The following is a 13897-nucleotide window of genomic DNA, read 5'->3' on the forward strand; positions in this document are numbered from 1 at the left end:
CCCCTCACCTCTAAACCTACTGACTAACTTACCTCTACTGACCCCTCACCGCTAAACCTACTGACTAACTTACCTCTACTGACCCCCCCACCTCTAAACCTACTGACTAACTTACCACTACGGATCCCCTCACCTCTAAACTCACTGACTTACCTCTACTGACCCCCTCACCTTTAAACGTACTCACTAACTTACCTCTACTGACCCCCCTCACCTCTAAACCTACTGACTAACTTACCTCTACTGACCCTCCACCTCTAAACCTATTGACTCACTAATCTCATCTTACCCCCTCACCTCTAAAACTACTTACTCATTGACCTTTACTTACCCACTTTTCTCTAAGCCTACTGACTTCTACTGATCCCTTTTCCTGTAAACCTACTGACTAACTTACCTCTACTGACCCCTTCACCTCTAAAACTACGGACTCATTTACCTCTACTGACCCCTTCACCTCTAAACCTACTGGCCAACTTACCTCTACTGACCCCCTCACCTCTAAACCAACTGACTAACTAATCTCTACTGACCCCCCACCTCTTAACGTACTGACTACCTTACCTCTACTAACCCCCTCACCTCTAAACCTTTTGACCAACTTACCTCTACTGACCCCTCACCTCTAAACCTATGGAATCATTTACCTTTACTGACACCCCACCTCTAAACATACTGACTAACTTACCTCTACTAACCCCCTCACCTCTAAACCCATTGACTTACTTATCTCATCTTACCCCCTCACCTCTAAAACTACGTACTCATTGACTTTTATTTACCCACTTTTCTCTAAGCCTACTGATTTCTACTGATCCCTTTCCTTGTAAACCTACTAACTAACTTACCTCTACTGATTCCCCTTATCTATAAAACTACTTACTTGTTGACCCCTACTGACCCATTCCCCTTTAAACCTACTGACTCTCTTTCATCTACTGACCCCTCTCCACCAAGACAAAAGCAGAACTTGTAATCTACCATTTCTGAATGCACACTCTGGTGTGCCATTCCAACCGGACAATGCTTGTCCACATACTGGTGCCATTTCAAAACCTTTCCTATACACACCTATACAGATGTATGATACGGCAACATCATGCTGAGAGAGAGAAATAGATGGATGAAAGGGGTTATAAACAATAATTTTTAAATACACAATATGTGGAGCACCTCAGCTTCTTCAGAATGACCTTCATAACGTCCTGCTTATTAAACAGCTGCATCAGCTTTTGCCCAGCGCACACCACAAAGAGTCTCTTATGGATTCAGGAACAGTATGGGCACACAGCCAATATCAGTGTGTGTGTATGTAAGTGTGTGTTTTTGTTTGTTTATATTGTAATTTAATGTTTAATTCAGTTTGTTTGGTTTCACACCGCACCAGTTGAACAGATGGGTGTTTGGGGTTTGGGTTCGGGTAGTCAGGCAGCAGTGTGTTGGCATCGCTGGGGTGAAGCAGATGTTCCTAAATTGAATTCAGGCTCATTAGTTATGCAGAAACCAGTGCAACCAGTCCAGATGCTGGGCCAAAACCAGCACAGTATGGGCAGCGGATATGTACGTGATGAAGAGCCCCTATCAAATCCAGCGCTTACACCACAGAAAAATTTATCTCTAATTTATCGTAATCAACAGAGACTAGCTGTGTGGGTGCATTTTGCACATCTGTGTCAGCAATTGGTGCAACATAAAATATATGAATTTAGAGTATATTAGCAGGGGTGTCCACATATATTCGGACATTTTGATATTGTATCTCAGTCCTACACAGTGGAGTGTATCCTGTGTTTAATCCAAGGTTTAAGGTAAAGCCCTGTGGCCGTGGTTCTGCTCAGCTGCTAATGGACCGGTATTGAATAATTCAGCAGAATTGATGGGACAGGTTCAGCAGCTCTGAGTGGAGATTTGAGTTACAGTCAGGGAGACTCTGCTCAAAAGCCATGAATGTAATCTACACACAGTCCCAAATATAGATCAGACCAGATGGGTTCTGATATAAAAAAAGCGAAACAAGACAAGTGGGATATAAAATGTGCTTTAACTGCCATGCTGCTATTTCTTTATAAACCACTTTTTTAAACAAATTTTAAATGAGTAGGCGAGTCTGGCTCCACCTCTAGTGCCTCATTTATAAAATTCTGTGTGTATTCTGGAGTAAAGGTTTGCACACCTCTTCTCATTTAACATGTTTTTAGAATTTTTAACATTGTACATTTAATTTTTAAGACATTTTAAGGCCATAAAAGTGTTAAAATAACCAGAATATGTTTTAAACTTTACATTCTTCTAAGTAGCACATTCATTTTTGAGGACAGATCTGAACACTCTGGGTATTTTAATCACAGTGTCTTTATGAGGGAGAGTCACTTGGAACAGTTTTATCAGCGTCTCGAAGGAAGGAGTTCCTGGAGGTGCTGAACAATAGGTGCTGCTTTTTCTTCTCGCTGTGAAGCTCCAGCTCATCCCAATTAATTCACCTCAAATCACCATCTCAGTTTATCAGATTTACATCAGGAGATTGTGGAGGACAAAAACTTTTTATATACTACGTGATTCTATATGTGCCCCTTAATTGTTATCAATAAAGAAAATATATAAAAGGAAGAAATACAGAAAAACATTGAATGAGAAGGTGTGGCCAAACTTTTGACTGATACTGCTTAACTGCTATTGCAGCTTGAGCATGCTGGCGAATGGGCTCGTCCAATATCAGTAACACTGCCTTAGCATTTTGGCAGCTAGGCTCATCCAACATTGCTAATGTGGTGTTAGCATTCTGGCGACTCGGCTTCGCCAACATTGCTAATGTGGTGTTAGCATTCTGGCATCTGGGCTTCTCCAACATTTTTAATCTCCAACATCTCTAACATCTCTAATGAAGCTTTACCATTCTGGTGACTGGGCTCCTCCAACATCTCCAATCTCAAACATCTTTAATATGACGTTAGCATTCTGGTGACTGGGCGCCTCCAACATCTCTAATATAATGTTAGCATTCTGGTGAATGGGCTCCTCCAACATCTCTAACCTCCAACACCTCTAACATCTCTAATGAAGCTTTAGCATGCTGGCGACTGGGTTTGTCCAATGTCTCCAATTTGACGTTAGCATGCTGGCAACTGGGCTTCTCCAACATCTCTAATATGATGTTAGCATGCTGGCATCAGGGCTTGCCCAACATCTCTAATGTCCAACATCGCTAACATCTCTAATGAAGCTTTAGCATACTGGCAAATGGGTTTGTCCAATGTCTCCAATTTGATGTTAGCATTCTGGCGACTGGGCTCCTCCAACATCTCTAATATGACGTTAACATGCTGGTGGCTCCCATTACCAGTATCTCTAATATGACGATAGCATGGTAGCGACTGGGCTCCTTCAACATCTCTAATGAAGCTTTAGCATTCTGGCGACTGGGCTCCTCCAACATCGCTAACATCTCTAATAAAGCTTTAGCATGCTGGCGACTGCGTTTGTCCAATGTCTCCAATTTGATGTTAGCATGCTGGCGACTGGGCTTCTCCAACATTGCTAATGTGGGGTTAGCATGCTGGTGACTGGGTTCCTCCAACATCTCTAATATGACATTAGCGTGCTGGCATCTGGGCTTGCCCAACATCTCTAATCTCCAACAGCGCTAACATCTCTAATGAAGCTTTAGCACACTGGCGACTGGGTTTGTCCAATGTCCCCAATTTGACGTTAACATCTCTAATCTCCAACATCTCTAACATCTCTAATGAAGCTTTAGCATGCTGGCAAATGGGTTTGTCCAAGGTCTCCAATTTGATGTTAGCATGCTGGCGACTGGGCTCCTCCAACATCTCTAATATGACGTTAACATGCTGGTGGCTCCAATTACCAATATCTCTAATATGACGATACCATGGTAGCGACTGGGCTCCTCCAACATCTCTAATGAAGCTTTAGCATTCTGGCGACTGGGCTTCTCCAACATCTCCAATCTCCAACATCTTTAATATGATGTTAGCATGCTGGCAACTGGGCTCCTCCAACATCTCTAATGCAGCATTAGCATGCTGGTGATTGGGCTCCTCCAACGTGGCTGACATAGTGTTAGAATCCAACACTGGCATGGGCTTATCCAACATTGCTATGGCGGCAGCCCAGCCTAAATAGCCAATAGGCAGATTCATCAGTTTGTAAGCCCTTTTCACTGAACTATTCTTTGGCCCCAGATACGGTTAGCTAACCATGTTGAGAAAACCGGACACAGCCTGGTTTGCAGGTGCTCAGTGTGGAAAAGCCACAGAAATGGTTATCATATGCGCTTAGAACTATTTGAACCTGCAGTGAAAAAGCAATCTTCATGTTTTTACTCAGTGGCCTCCTGGAGCCGGTCTGTATCCCTACTCTGAGATTCAGCTCTATCTGACTGAATAATAAATCAACAGCCTCACATTTTACCCTGACCCAAACACCGAGCCCAGCGTAACTGTCCGAGCTGCAGATCAGGCTCTGTTTAGAGTGAAATATTCAGCCCAGCAGAACAGCGCTTAGTCCGACTCGGATTTAAAAGGCTGACATTTAACGGAAATAAATAAGCGACTCTGCACTGGCGTGTAGATAAATAATGAAATGGATCAAGCGGCTCAGCGCAGCGCTTTGAACCGATCGATTCAGACTGAAGTTCTGTTTCCGAGAAGATACGAGTTCAGAGAGTGAATTACTGGAGCGAGGGAGAGAGAGAGAGAGAGAGAAAGATGAATGTGTGAAGAGTTGGACAGTATCTGATGTAGACGAATGGAAGTTAATTGTAGTTTTTATTCTCTCCGGGACACTTTTTCACCCCCTGCTGTCAAAAACTCTTCCAAGCTTTTACTAAAACATACTGTCCAACACTACTACGACTATTACTGAACAATTACACTGACGTAAAACACTGGCCAGCATGCTCATTGTAAGACCAGGGGCCCTATTGTTCACCCTGCCCAGGGCGCGTTGCGATGCTCATTGCTATCTTACACCCCATCAACAGTCTATTTTCATGCGTTGTGCCCCTGCCATCAAAATAGCATCAGAGATTAGGAATAAATCTACACTGATGGGTGTGGTGGTCTGGAAGTGTGTTGAGGTAAATGTCTGGTGTTTTGCTATAATGTTGGTGGAAAACACAGGTTCGCCATTGACTGAAATGGACCTAGACAACAGTTAATCATCAAAGTCCACTCCAATAGGTGCGCCCAGAGTGCGTACACCCCCGTTCGTTAAACACACACACACACACACACACACACATACACATTGAGACGCAAAAAAGCACTGTACTGTTAAGATACCAACATGCCAAAGTAAGAGCTTACCTGCCTCTTAAAGGTTATGACAAGTGATACAATGATTGGTTTTATTAATGATTGGTTAATGTGTGTTTTTTGCACCCTTATCCACACCTAAATCCAGTTGCACCATACGCATTTGACCGGTGCGCTACAGATCGCTAAAATAGAGCCCCAAGTGAATTATGGAGTTGGAGTGATGCCTAATAGTGGAGGCAGATGGATTAGACGTTCCATTTCTGAAGTTGTTTGTGCGCGTTTAACATTCCTTCCATCCACAGTGTCACGTCATAGAAGGTATTACCACCCATAGTGTACTAGCTCTTGTCCCATGACTTTTGGCATGTCAGTGTATGGCATAACGGGAAACAAATAAGATAAAAATTTAAAAAAAGAAGAAAAAATGAGTATTGTAAAAAAAATAATAATGGAAACTGGAGAAAGATGTTACAGGTAGAGGTCTGGCTGATCAACATGACAACAACGTCTTTAACTCATACAGAGTTCCCCAATGGTGGAGCAAACTACCTTCCACTACCAGATCAGGAGAATCTCTCACTATCTTTAATAAACTCCTGAAGACAGAGCTCTTCAAAGAGCACTTACTCTCCTAACACCTCTAACACACTAACTACTTCTAACCTCATTCCCTTCTTCCCCTCCTTCACTCCTCTATCCCTTTATTTCCCTTTGACCTCCTTTAAGCCCTATCTAAAAATGGTTTATCTTAACTTCTATTACTTTTGTCTGCCAAATGTAATGTAATGTAACTCAGCTTAAAGTCATTAATAAGATGAGAAAAAAAAACAGTTAGTCTGGGTGATACAGCACTACTTCTACTAGACTACTAAACAATAAGGGTGTTCTAAAAATTTTGACCGGTAGTGTACAGTAGGTAAACTGTATTTATGGTGTGTAATTATGGTGTGTGATCTGTAATCTATGGCAACAGTGTATCTTAGGTGTACTGTAAATATTTAAGGTGTGTAATCAATAACTCAGTGTACTAATCTGTGTTAAACATGCACAGATTTGTATGTCAGATTTGTAATTAAGTGTATATATAGGTGTGTGTGTGTAAGGTGTGTAAGCACACCTGTAGCTCTTACCTTTGTGAGTGCTGTAGAGAGCTGCAAACGCTACCACAAAGAAGGTGGTGGAGTATTTCCCAGCATTCACCAGGTGAGGAAAGGCTCGCTTGGTATCTCGGTAGCGCCTGAGACACTGCACGAACCGCAGCCAGGCAGGTAAACACTGGATGATGGCCCGCAGCCCGTACGAGTACGTGTGGCACTTCCCATCACCTGCAGCACAGATACAACAGCTCAGTATATCATGTTAAATTTAGTCAGCATATCTGATATTTATTTAATTTGCTCATTATGAAGCTGCTGTAAGATTTGTTTGATTTGGTTATCTGAAATAAGATCATTTCAGCAGATAAAATCAGTTAAAATAAGTAAAGCTGTCCTTTACAGTCCTTTAATTTTATCTACTGAAGTCACCTTGGCAGATAATTCATTTTTTTTAGCTTTAGATTAGACACTGTTAACTTTACAGACAGTCTAAACCAGGGGTGTCCAAACTTTTTTTGTTGGGGGCCAGAAGGAAGAATATATTTGAAGTCACGGGCCACACTCAAACAAATAATGAAATATACCACTTTAAATAATACTTTTTTCCTGATTATTTCATTTACACACCATTTTACTTGACTTATTATCTTTATCTTTGACAGTGTTGTGTAAACTAAGATTTTTCAAATTGATGTTTAATTTTATCTTAATATTAAACTCCTTAATTATGACAACTTTTAGACTCTTTGCCCGATTTTCTGCGCTAGAAATGCGCACTCTCTCCGCTTTTAGACTCTTTCCCCCTTTTTCTGCGCTAGAAATGCGCACTCTCTGCGCTTTTAGACTCTTTGGCCCGTTCCTGACACCTAGCCTTAAACTTTGAATCTCACATTATAAAAACCTGCTTAACAGCGGGACAACTTTCATTCTATTTCTAAAATACCTCGCGGGCCGCTATAAAAAAGGAAACGGGCCGCAAATGGCCCGTGGGCCGTAGTTTGGACACCCCTGGTCTAAACAACTTAAATTAACATTAAACATATATAAAAATAGTATTAATATTCCTAAGAGTATTAACATCCTCTTAATGAGCAATATGAGATATTTTGTGTTTACAGTATGTGCTGGAGGATTGTTGTATATAAATAAAACACAATAGCTCCTTATATTCTATTAAATGTACATATCCAATAATAGTTATTGTACAGTGTTGTATAATCTGAGGTTAGTGTGCATTTAGGGTCAGTTCACTGGTTATATAGATTACAGAGAAGCAACACTATAAACAATCTAGATTTTCTATATTGTGGCAACTGTTGCTATGGACATGCAGAAACTAAACAGTAAATGCAGCATGTGTGTGAATGCGGAGGGCACAGGTAGGAGGGGCAACAGGTAGGACACGGTGCTTCTTGTCCCATGGTGCACTGTCGGCTCCAGAGCCAATTAAGACACCTTAAAATCAGGTGTACCTTATATTAATTCTACCAGTCAGGTTGTAAGGAGCAAAAAAAAAAAGCCACTCCGGCTGAAGTGTAGCATTATACAGGAGTTTTAGTTTAGTTCACCAGAATCGAGACTCGAGACTGGAGCAGTATTAGCATTAGCCGTTAACAGCGTTAAGCGCTAGCTCTTTTGTCGTTATGAGGTGATTATTATCGGCCTGAAGCGTGCTGCTAACCCCGGCTAGCACTGCTGAAGCATCATTAGAATTAGCCGCTAACCCCAGCGCTAGCTCTTCAGTATATCAGACTGTAGTGTGCATGTTTACCGTATTTAAAAAAAAGCTACGTATAGCACACAGACTATATCTTATATGTCACCCCTTAAGCAGAGTATTTTACACAGATTTTTTACCAGAAAAATGTGTGTGCGCAATTTATTCATGATCACTGTGGGAGAAAGTATGTAATTTTTGTCCTCTATCATAAACCATTAGATCAAATCTATTTGTAATTTGCAAAACTAGCTAGCAAGCTTACAAGACTAGTTAGCAATAGATACATAGTTCTAAAGATGCTGGACAAAGAGGCAGTTATGGGACTGGACTCAGAGTCATACAAAATTAAAATGTTTTAAGAACGATAAAATGCTTTAAAAGTGAAAAAAATAAAATAAAACATAAAATCGTTCTTTTGTGCACCAGAATATTATATATATATTATATATATATATAATTTATTACAATTTATTATTCTTAATCAAAATTACAAAAGTGGCATAAAGACATATTGATTTTAATTCAGCGAAACACTGAAGAAGGAAGGTGCCTGCCTGATGACCCCTGAGAAGAGCTTGCACTGAAGTTTGTGTTAGAGTTTGGATGAAGGGGATTGGTGTGGTCCTGCTCTTGTCATAATTTGTCTCATGAGTTTTTGTAGACGTCTGAGTACTTGGCAGTTGAGGCACGGACCATGAACATAGTTCGCTATGCTTCTGGATTCTTGTCGAGCCAGTATCGGATGGTAGTGGTTGCTGTGTTCTGCTCACGCAACTTATAATGTGATTTATTGTGTGTGATTGTGCTTAGGTAAGTGTGTTGTTGCCATAGTTAAAGGAAGTGAGCTTAGATTAAGGAGGGATTCTGTTTGTTCATAGGTTATTTTTTGGTAGGTCTGTTACTTGGCAGTTGAGGCAATGGACCATGAACATAGTGTTAGGCTGTGCTTCTGGATTCTTGTCGAGCCAGTATCAGATTGTGGTGGTTTTGCTATTGTTGTTAGTTGAGTGAGTAGTAGATCCTGGCTGAGCCCTATGCATAACCCCAGCTGTTAGGTGCAGGATTTGTCAATTTCCTGTATTATATTACTATCATGGTATTTTTTGTCCTCCTTTATGAAGGAAAGGGAGTAGGGTCCAGTTTAGTGGTCAGTAGCAGTACCTTGGCTGTGGGGCAGCAGTCCATCCACTTCGGTCCACTGCAGCTCCATACTGTAGTAGCACACCAGATACTCCAGATCCATCAGAACAATCACCAGCGAGTTCAGCTGATCCGCCAGCCAGAAATCTGCAAACTCCACTCGGTGGAACGGAGCCGTGAAAACACGAAACTGCAGATAGAGCACACACACAATCAGACACCAGCAAACACACACACACAAGGTACCCACAATTGTTACTCTATATACAAAATTTGGTACCACTTTAAAATAAGTCTACCTTTATAAAGGGTTTACAAATGGTTTTAAATTAGTTTATTAATGGTTACTAATTAGGTTGTAAATGCCTTACAAATAATTAATAATCAGTTATAACACATACGTAGAAAGGGCAACAATATAGATGGCTGTGGGTTCACTATTTGACAAACAACAGGTCATATTCGCCCTTTCTACGTATGTGTTATAACTGATTAATAATGATTTTTAAAGCCATTTACAACCTAATTAGTAACCATTAATAAACTAATTGTAAACCATTTATAAACCCTTTATAAAGGTAGTCTTATTTTAAAGTGTATTATTTCCAAAATGTAATATCACTACATTATGTGGTCAATACTATATATGGCAAAAGTATGTAGACACAGGTCTATTTTCATGTCATTCAGAACCATGCTTATAAGTACAGGTCATTTTATCAATAATTTGTAATACAGCACATATGATTCATGTTTATATTTTGTCTTGATGTGTTAAAAAAAAGAGGTGTTTATATTTTTACTTATTTTGTGGGTTTATATCTGTGTGCAGATTGCAAAGTAAAAACCCCATTATTGCCTGACTCATGTAAACTCTGAGTTTTCCCATTATCTGATGATCTGCAGTAGATTCTAAAGGGCGTGTTAACACACACTGGTATGCATTAAAAGCATTTATGAATAGATAATATCTCTATTGTGTGCATGTGTGTGTGTGTGTGTGAGTGTGTGTGTGTGTGTATTGCTGAGCTAAGACTGAGTACAGTCAGAAATCAATCTTTAGTTACCGCTGCTTACTGAAGCTTACAGCCCTGATATTGATTAAGGTTTAATTAAGTAAATACAGCATCCTGTATACGCTACCAATAATTAACTTCTAATGTGAAACGACAATTACTGCTAAATAACCTGCAGTACATTAAACAAGACATTTTTATTGACTGAAATCAAATCATACACACAAAATGATATATTACAGTAACATGCAATATTACATTACATATCTATATACATACAAACATATCCCATAATGTGCAATTACATTAATATAATATATAACTGCAACATGATTTTGTGTAAAACAATCTTAGGTCTATATTAGTTTACAGACAAATGATAATAATGCATTAGTATATTATTATATATAAATATATTGTTGTGTGTTTTTGTTACATGAATACTTATGTAATACAATATAAACATAATATTAAATTATAGGTCAGATTTTAAAGAGAGATTTGCCATATTATTATATGAAGACTGCTTTTATTATCAGCAAATATATATTTATTAAATAATGTTAATTTTCCTAATATTCATATTTTTCCCTCAAGTAATAGAGTTCAACAACATGCTTTGTGCAGATTTTCCATATTTATTTCCACTTTGATTTAGTTGCAATAATTTAAGCATGATAATGCCTTAAGGACTCTCCTTCTGGTTCTGATTGGCTGCCCTGTATTCATTAAAATACGTCCAGCAACAATTCATAGGTTTTGTGGATTTGAAGGTCTCTCTGGCGAGAAGGTGAAAATGCACAAAGCAGGGTTTTTTCAACTGGTCTCAGACCAGGACCCACATTTTCTCATGGTGATTACGTTGCGACACTTTGATAGAATAAAAAACAACCATTTATGTACCAGTAAACCAATTTATTTTGTAAAAATAACCTTCAAAAACCAATTTAGACATACATATGCATGCAAGGTGAATTTAAGAGCATTTTTTAAAGAAATTGAGGAGGAACATGACAACATATTACACTACAAAAGTTTCAACAATAAAATTAAATATCAAACCTGTATAAACATAAATAAGACCATAAAATTAGATATTATACTTCTATGCAATCTCTCTGTAATCAGAGTACATTAGAAAGAAACTCTCTGTTTTTCCCTAAAATATAAAAGACGAGTACAAAATCAGATGAGCATAAATTATGATTATTTTTTTTAATAAATATATGTTTTTTATTTTTTAAACAGCATGAGAAAGAGTACTTTTAATGCATGTTAATGTAAATAAATAGATTAATTTATTACTGTGTTTTTGGGTATATATATATATATTTTTTATTTTGTTTATTTGTGAAATACTGTCAAAATGTAGAGAGCGGTTACAATAATAGCATCTAACAGACCTACCAGACTATTATGTTTTAAGAAAGAATATCAAGAAGAAAAAGATTTAAAAAATAGGTTAGGGACTGCTGCTTCAAATTGCATAAATTAATGTGTTTAAATTTGTTTGTTTTTGAGACATCACAAAGCCTGTGGGTTAAAATGATGCAAAACTTTATTATTTTTTATACATTTTATTGCAATGAAAGTATAATGAATATTATAATTTATTTACTATTTATTTGTTTTTTATTATAGATTATAAGAGACGTGTGCAGTCATGTGCAGTAGCTGAGGCTCAGTGGAATAAACCGTGTGTATTCGCACTCTGTGAACTCTATTGATGTACTGTGTACTGGCTTTTTGTGTGTGTAAGAATGTGTCTGTGTGTGTGTGTGTGTGTGTGTGTGAGAGTGTGTGTGTGTGTGAGTGTGTGTGTGTGTGTGAGCATGCCTGCAGGGCATGGCTGACATTTTCCAGATTTCTGCACAGCGATTAATAGTTTTCTAGCAGCTCACCTGCTGCAGGTACACACTGCGCAAAGGCCAGCAAATACACACTTATTCACTCCTGCTTTAGTACACACACAGATTCAATCCAACACACACACACACACACACACACACACACACACACACAAAACCGATCAAAGCTCCACGCTTGAGTGATCCGTTAAAATATTTTACAGATTTGTAGAACAGTGTGTCAGACATCATAAACACTGAGAGTAATAAACTTCTGTGAAGAGCTTTTACAGCTACAGAATGATGATGATGATGATGATGATGAGATGAAGATGATGGGATGATGATGATGATGATGATGATGATGATGATGATGACGGTAAAAAAGGTAAAGAATCTAAACAAAAGTATTTTATTTGGGGATTTTATTTGGGGAAGTGTTTTATTTATTAATCTGTGGCGTTCAGGTGTTTATTGTGTTTGGTGCTGTTTGACCCACAGGTCCTGTAAAGGGTAGAAATACGCTCCTGCGGACTGTAGATTATAATTAGCTTTCGATCAAAGGCTTATAAAGCTAATGAAACATGAATGATCAGACTGCATGCACAGCAGTGTCTGATCACACACACCGCCTGCTCTCTGTACCCCAATATACCCGCGTGTGTGTGTGTGTGCCCATGTGTGTGTGTGTGTGTGTGTGGTAATAGAATGCAGCCCCATCTCCGTGGACATGACAGCTGTGACTGTGCAATCATTACTGGAATAGAGCCATCAAAACACACATGCGCACACACACACACACACACACACACACACACACACACACCATCCAAATACATCATCCACACATCAGCTTCAAACCAGTTGAATGGGAACCCATTTTTTATTTTGTGTAATTAAATAATGCTTATTATGTTCAATCAGGTTTAGAATGGGTTTGGTGTAAAACACTCGGTTCTAGATAATCTTACCCAGTCAAAATAGTGAACAGTGCTGGTGAACAGAGATATAAAAAATGTATAAATACCCTTATAAAAATCTTTTTTTTAAACACATATCATCAAAATGGTGGAAGGATATTTGCTGCAGGGTGTAGTGGAGAAGAAAATAGTTCCTAAAGAAAACAGTATTAGCTCTGATGGTCCACTATCAGCATCATCAAAAACACAGGAATCCTCAACATCACCTTTAATCTGATAATACACAAGTTTACAAGATGTGAGATTTACTAAAATCTTTCACGTTTCTCCTAATTTTGTTGGTACACTCCAAAACTTAATAAAAAAATTCATATTGTTTAATATTTTGCATATCGCCTACCCCTAAGAGATGTAGTTACTGCACAATATCTTCTTATAACATAGTACACTTTTTTATTCTACTCACTAAAGGTGAATTTTTAAAGGAACTGGACTGTAGCTTTTATGTCTTTTTTAATTTATTTATTTTATTATCATTTTATTTCTACACGGCCAATTACCCAACCCACTCATTAGGACACCCCCTATCACTAGTGATGCCCCAACACACCAGGAGGGTGAAGACTAACACATGCTTCCTTCGATACATGTGAAGCCAGCCACCGCTTCTTTTCGAGCAGCTGCTGATGAGGCAGCATTGCTCGGCTCCGATACATCAGCTCACAGACGCCCTGTGCTGCAGACATCACCCTAGAAGTGATGTGGGGAGAGAGCACCATCTACCCACCCGGAGGGAGCAGGGCCAATTTTGCTCCCTCTGAGCGCCGGCAGCTTGATGGTAAAGCTGCATGAGCGGGGGTTCGAACCTGCGACCTCCC

At 39.0% G+C, this 13897-nt stretch overlaps 1 protein-coding gene across 1 annotated transcript in view; it reads right to left on the reverse strand.

Annotated features, from left to right (window-relative positions):
* The window catches only part of xpr1a (xenotropic and polytropic retrovirus receptor 1a), a 111089-nt gene that overhangs the window by 14106 nt on the left and 83086 nt on the right, over positions 1-13897 (reverse strand). Inside the window, exons 10-11 of the mRNA XM_049485783.1 lie at positions 9258-9426; positions 6410-6604 (exon numbers count right to left, since the gene is read on the reverse strand). Coding sequence (XP_049341740.1) covers positions 6410-6604; positions 9258-9426 — 364 coding nt within the window. The remainder of the gene's footprint in view (positions 1-6409; positions 6605-9257; positions 9427-13897) is intronic.

This window comes from Astyanax mexicanus, chromosome 12 (assembly GCF_023375975.1).
Source record: "Astyanax mexicanus isolate ESR-SI-001 chromosome 12, AstMex3_surface, whole genome shotgun sequence".
Classification (NCBI taxonomy): Eukaryota; Metazoa; Chordata; class Actinopteri; order Characiformes; family Acestrorhamphidae; genus Astyanax; species Astyanax mexicanus.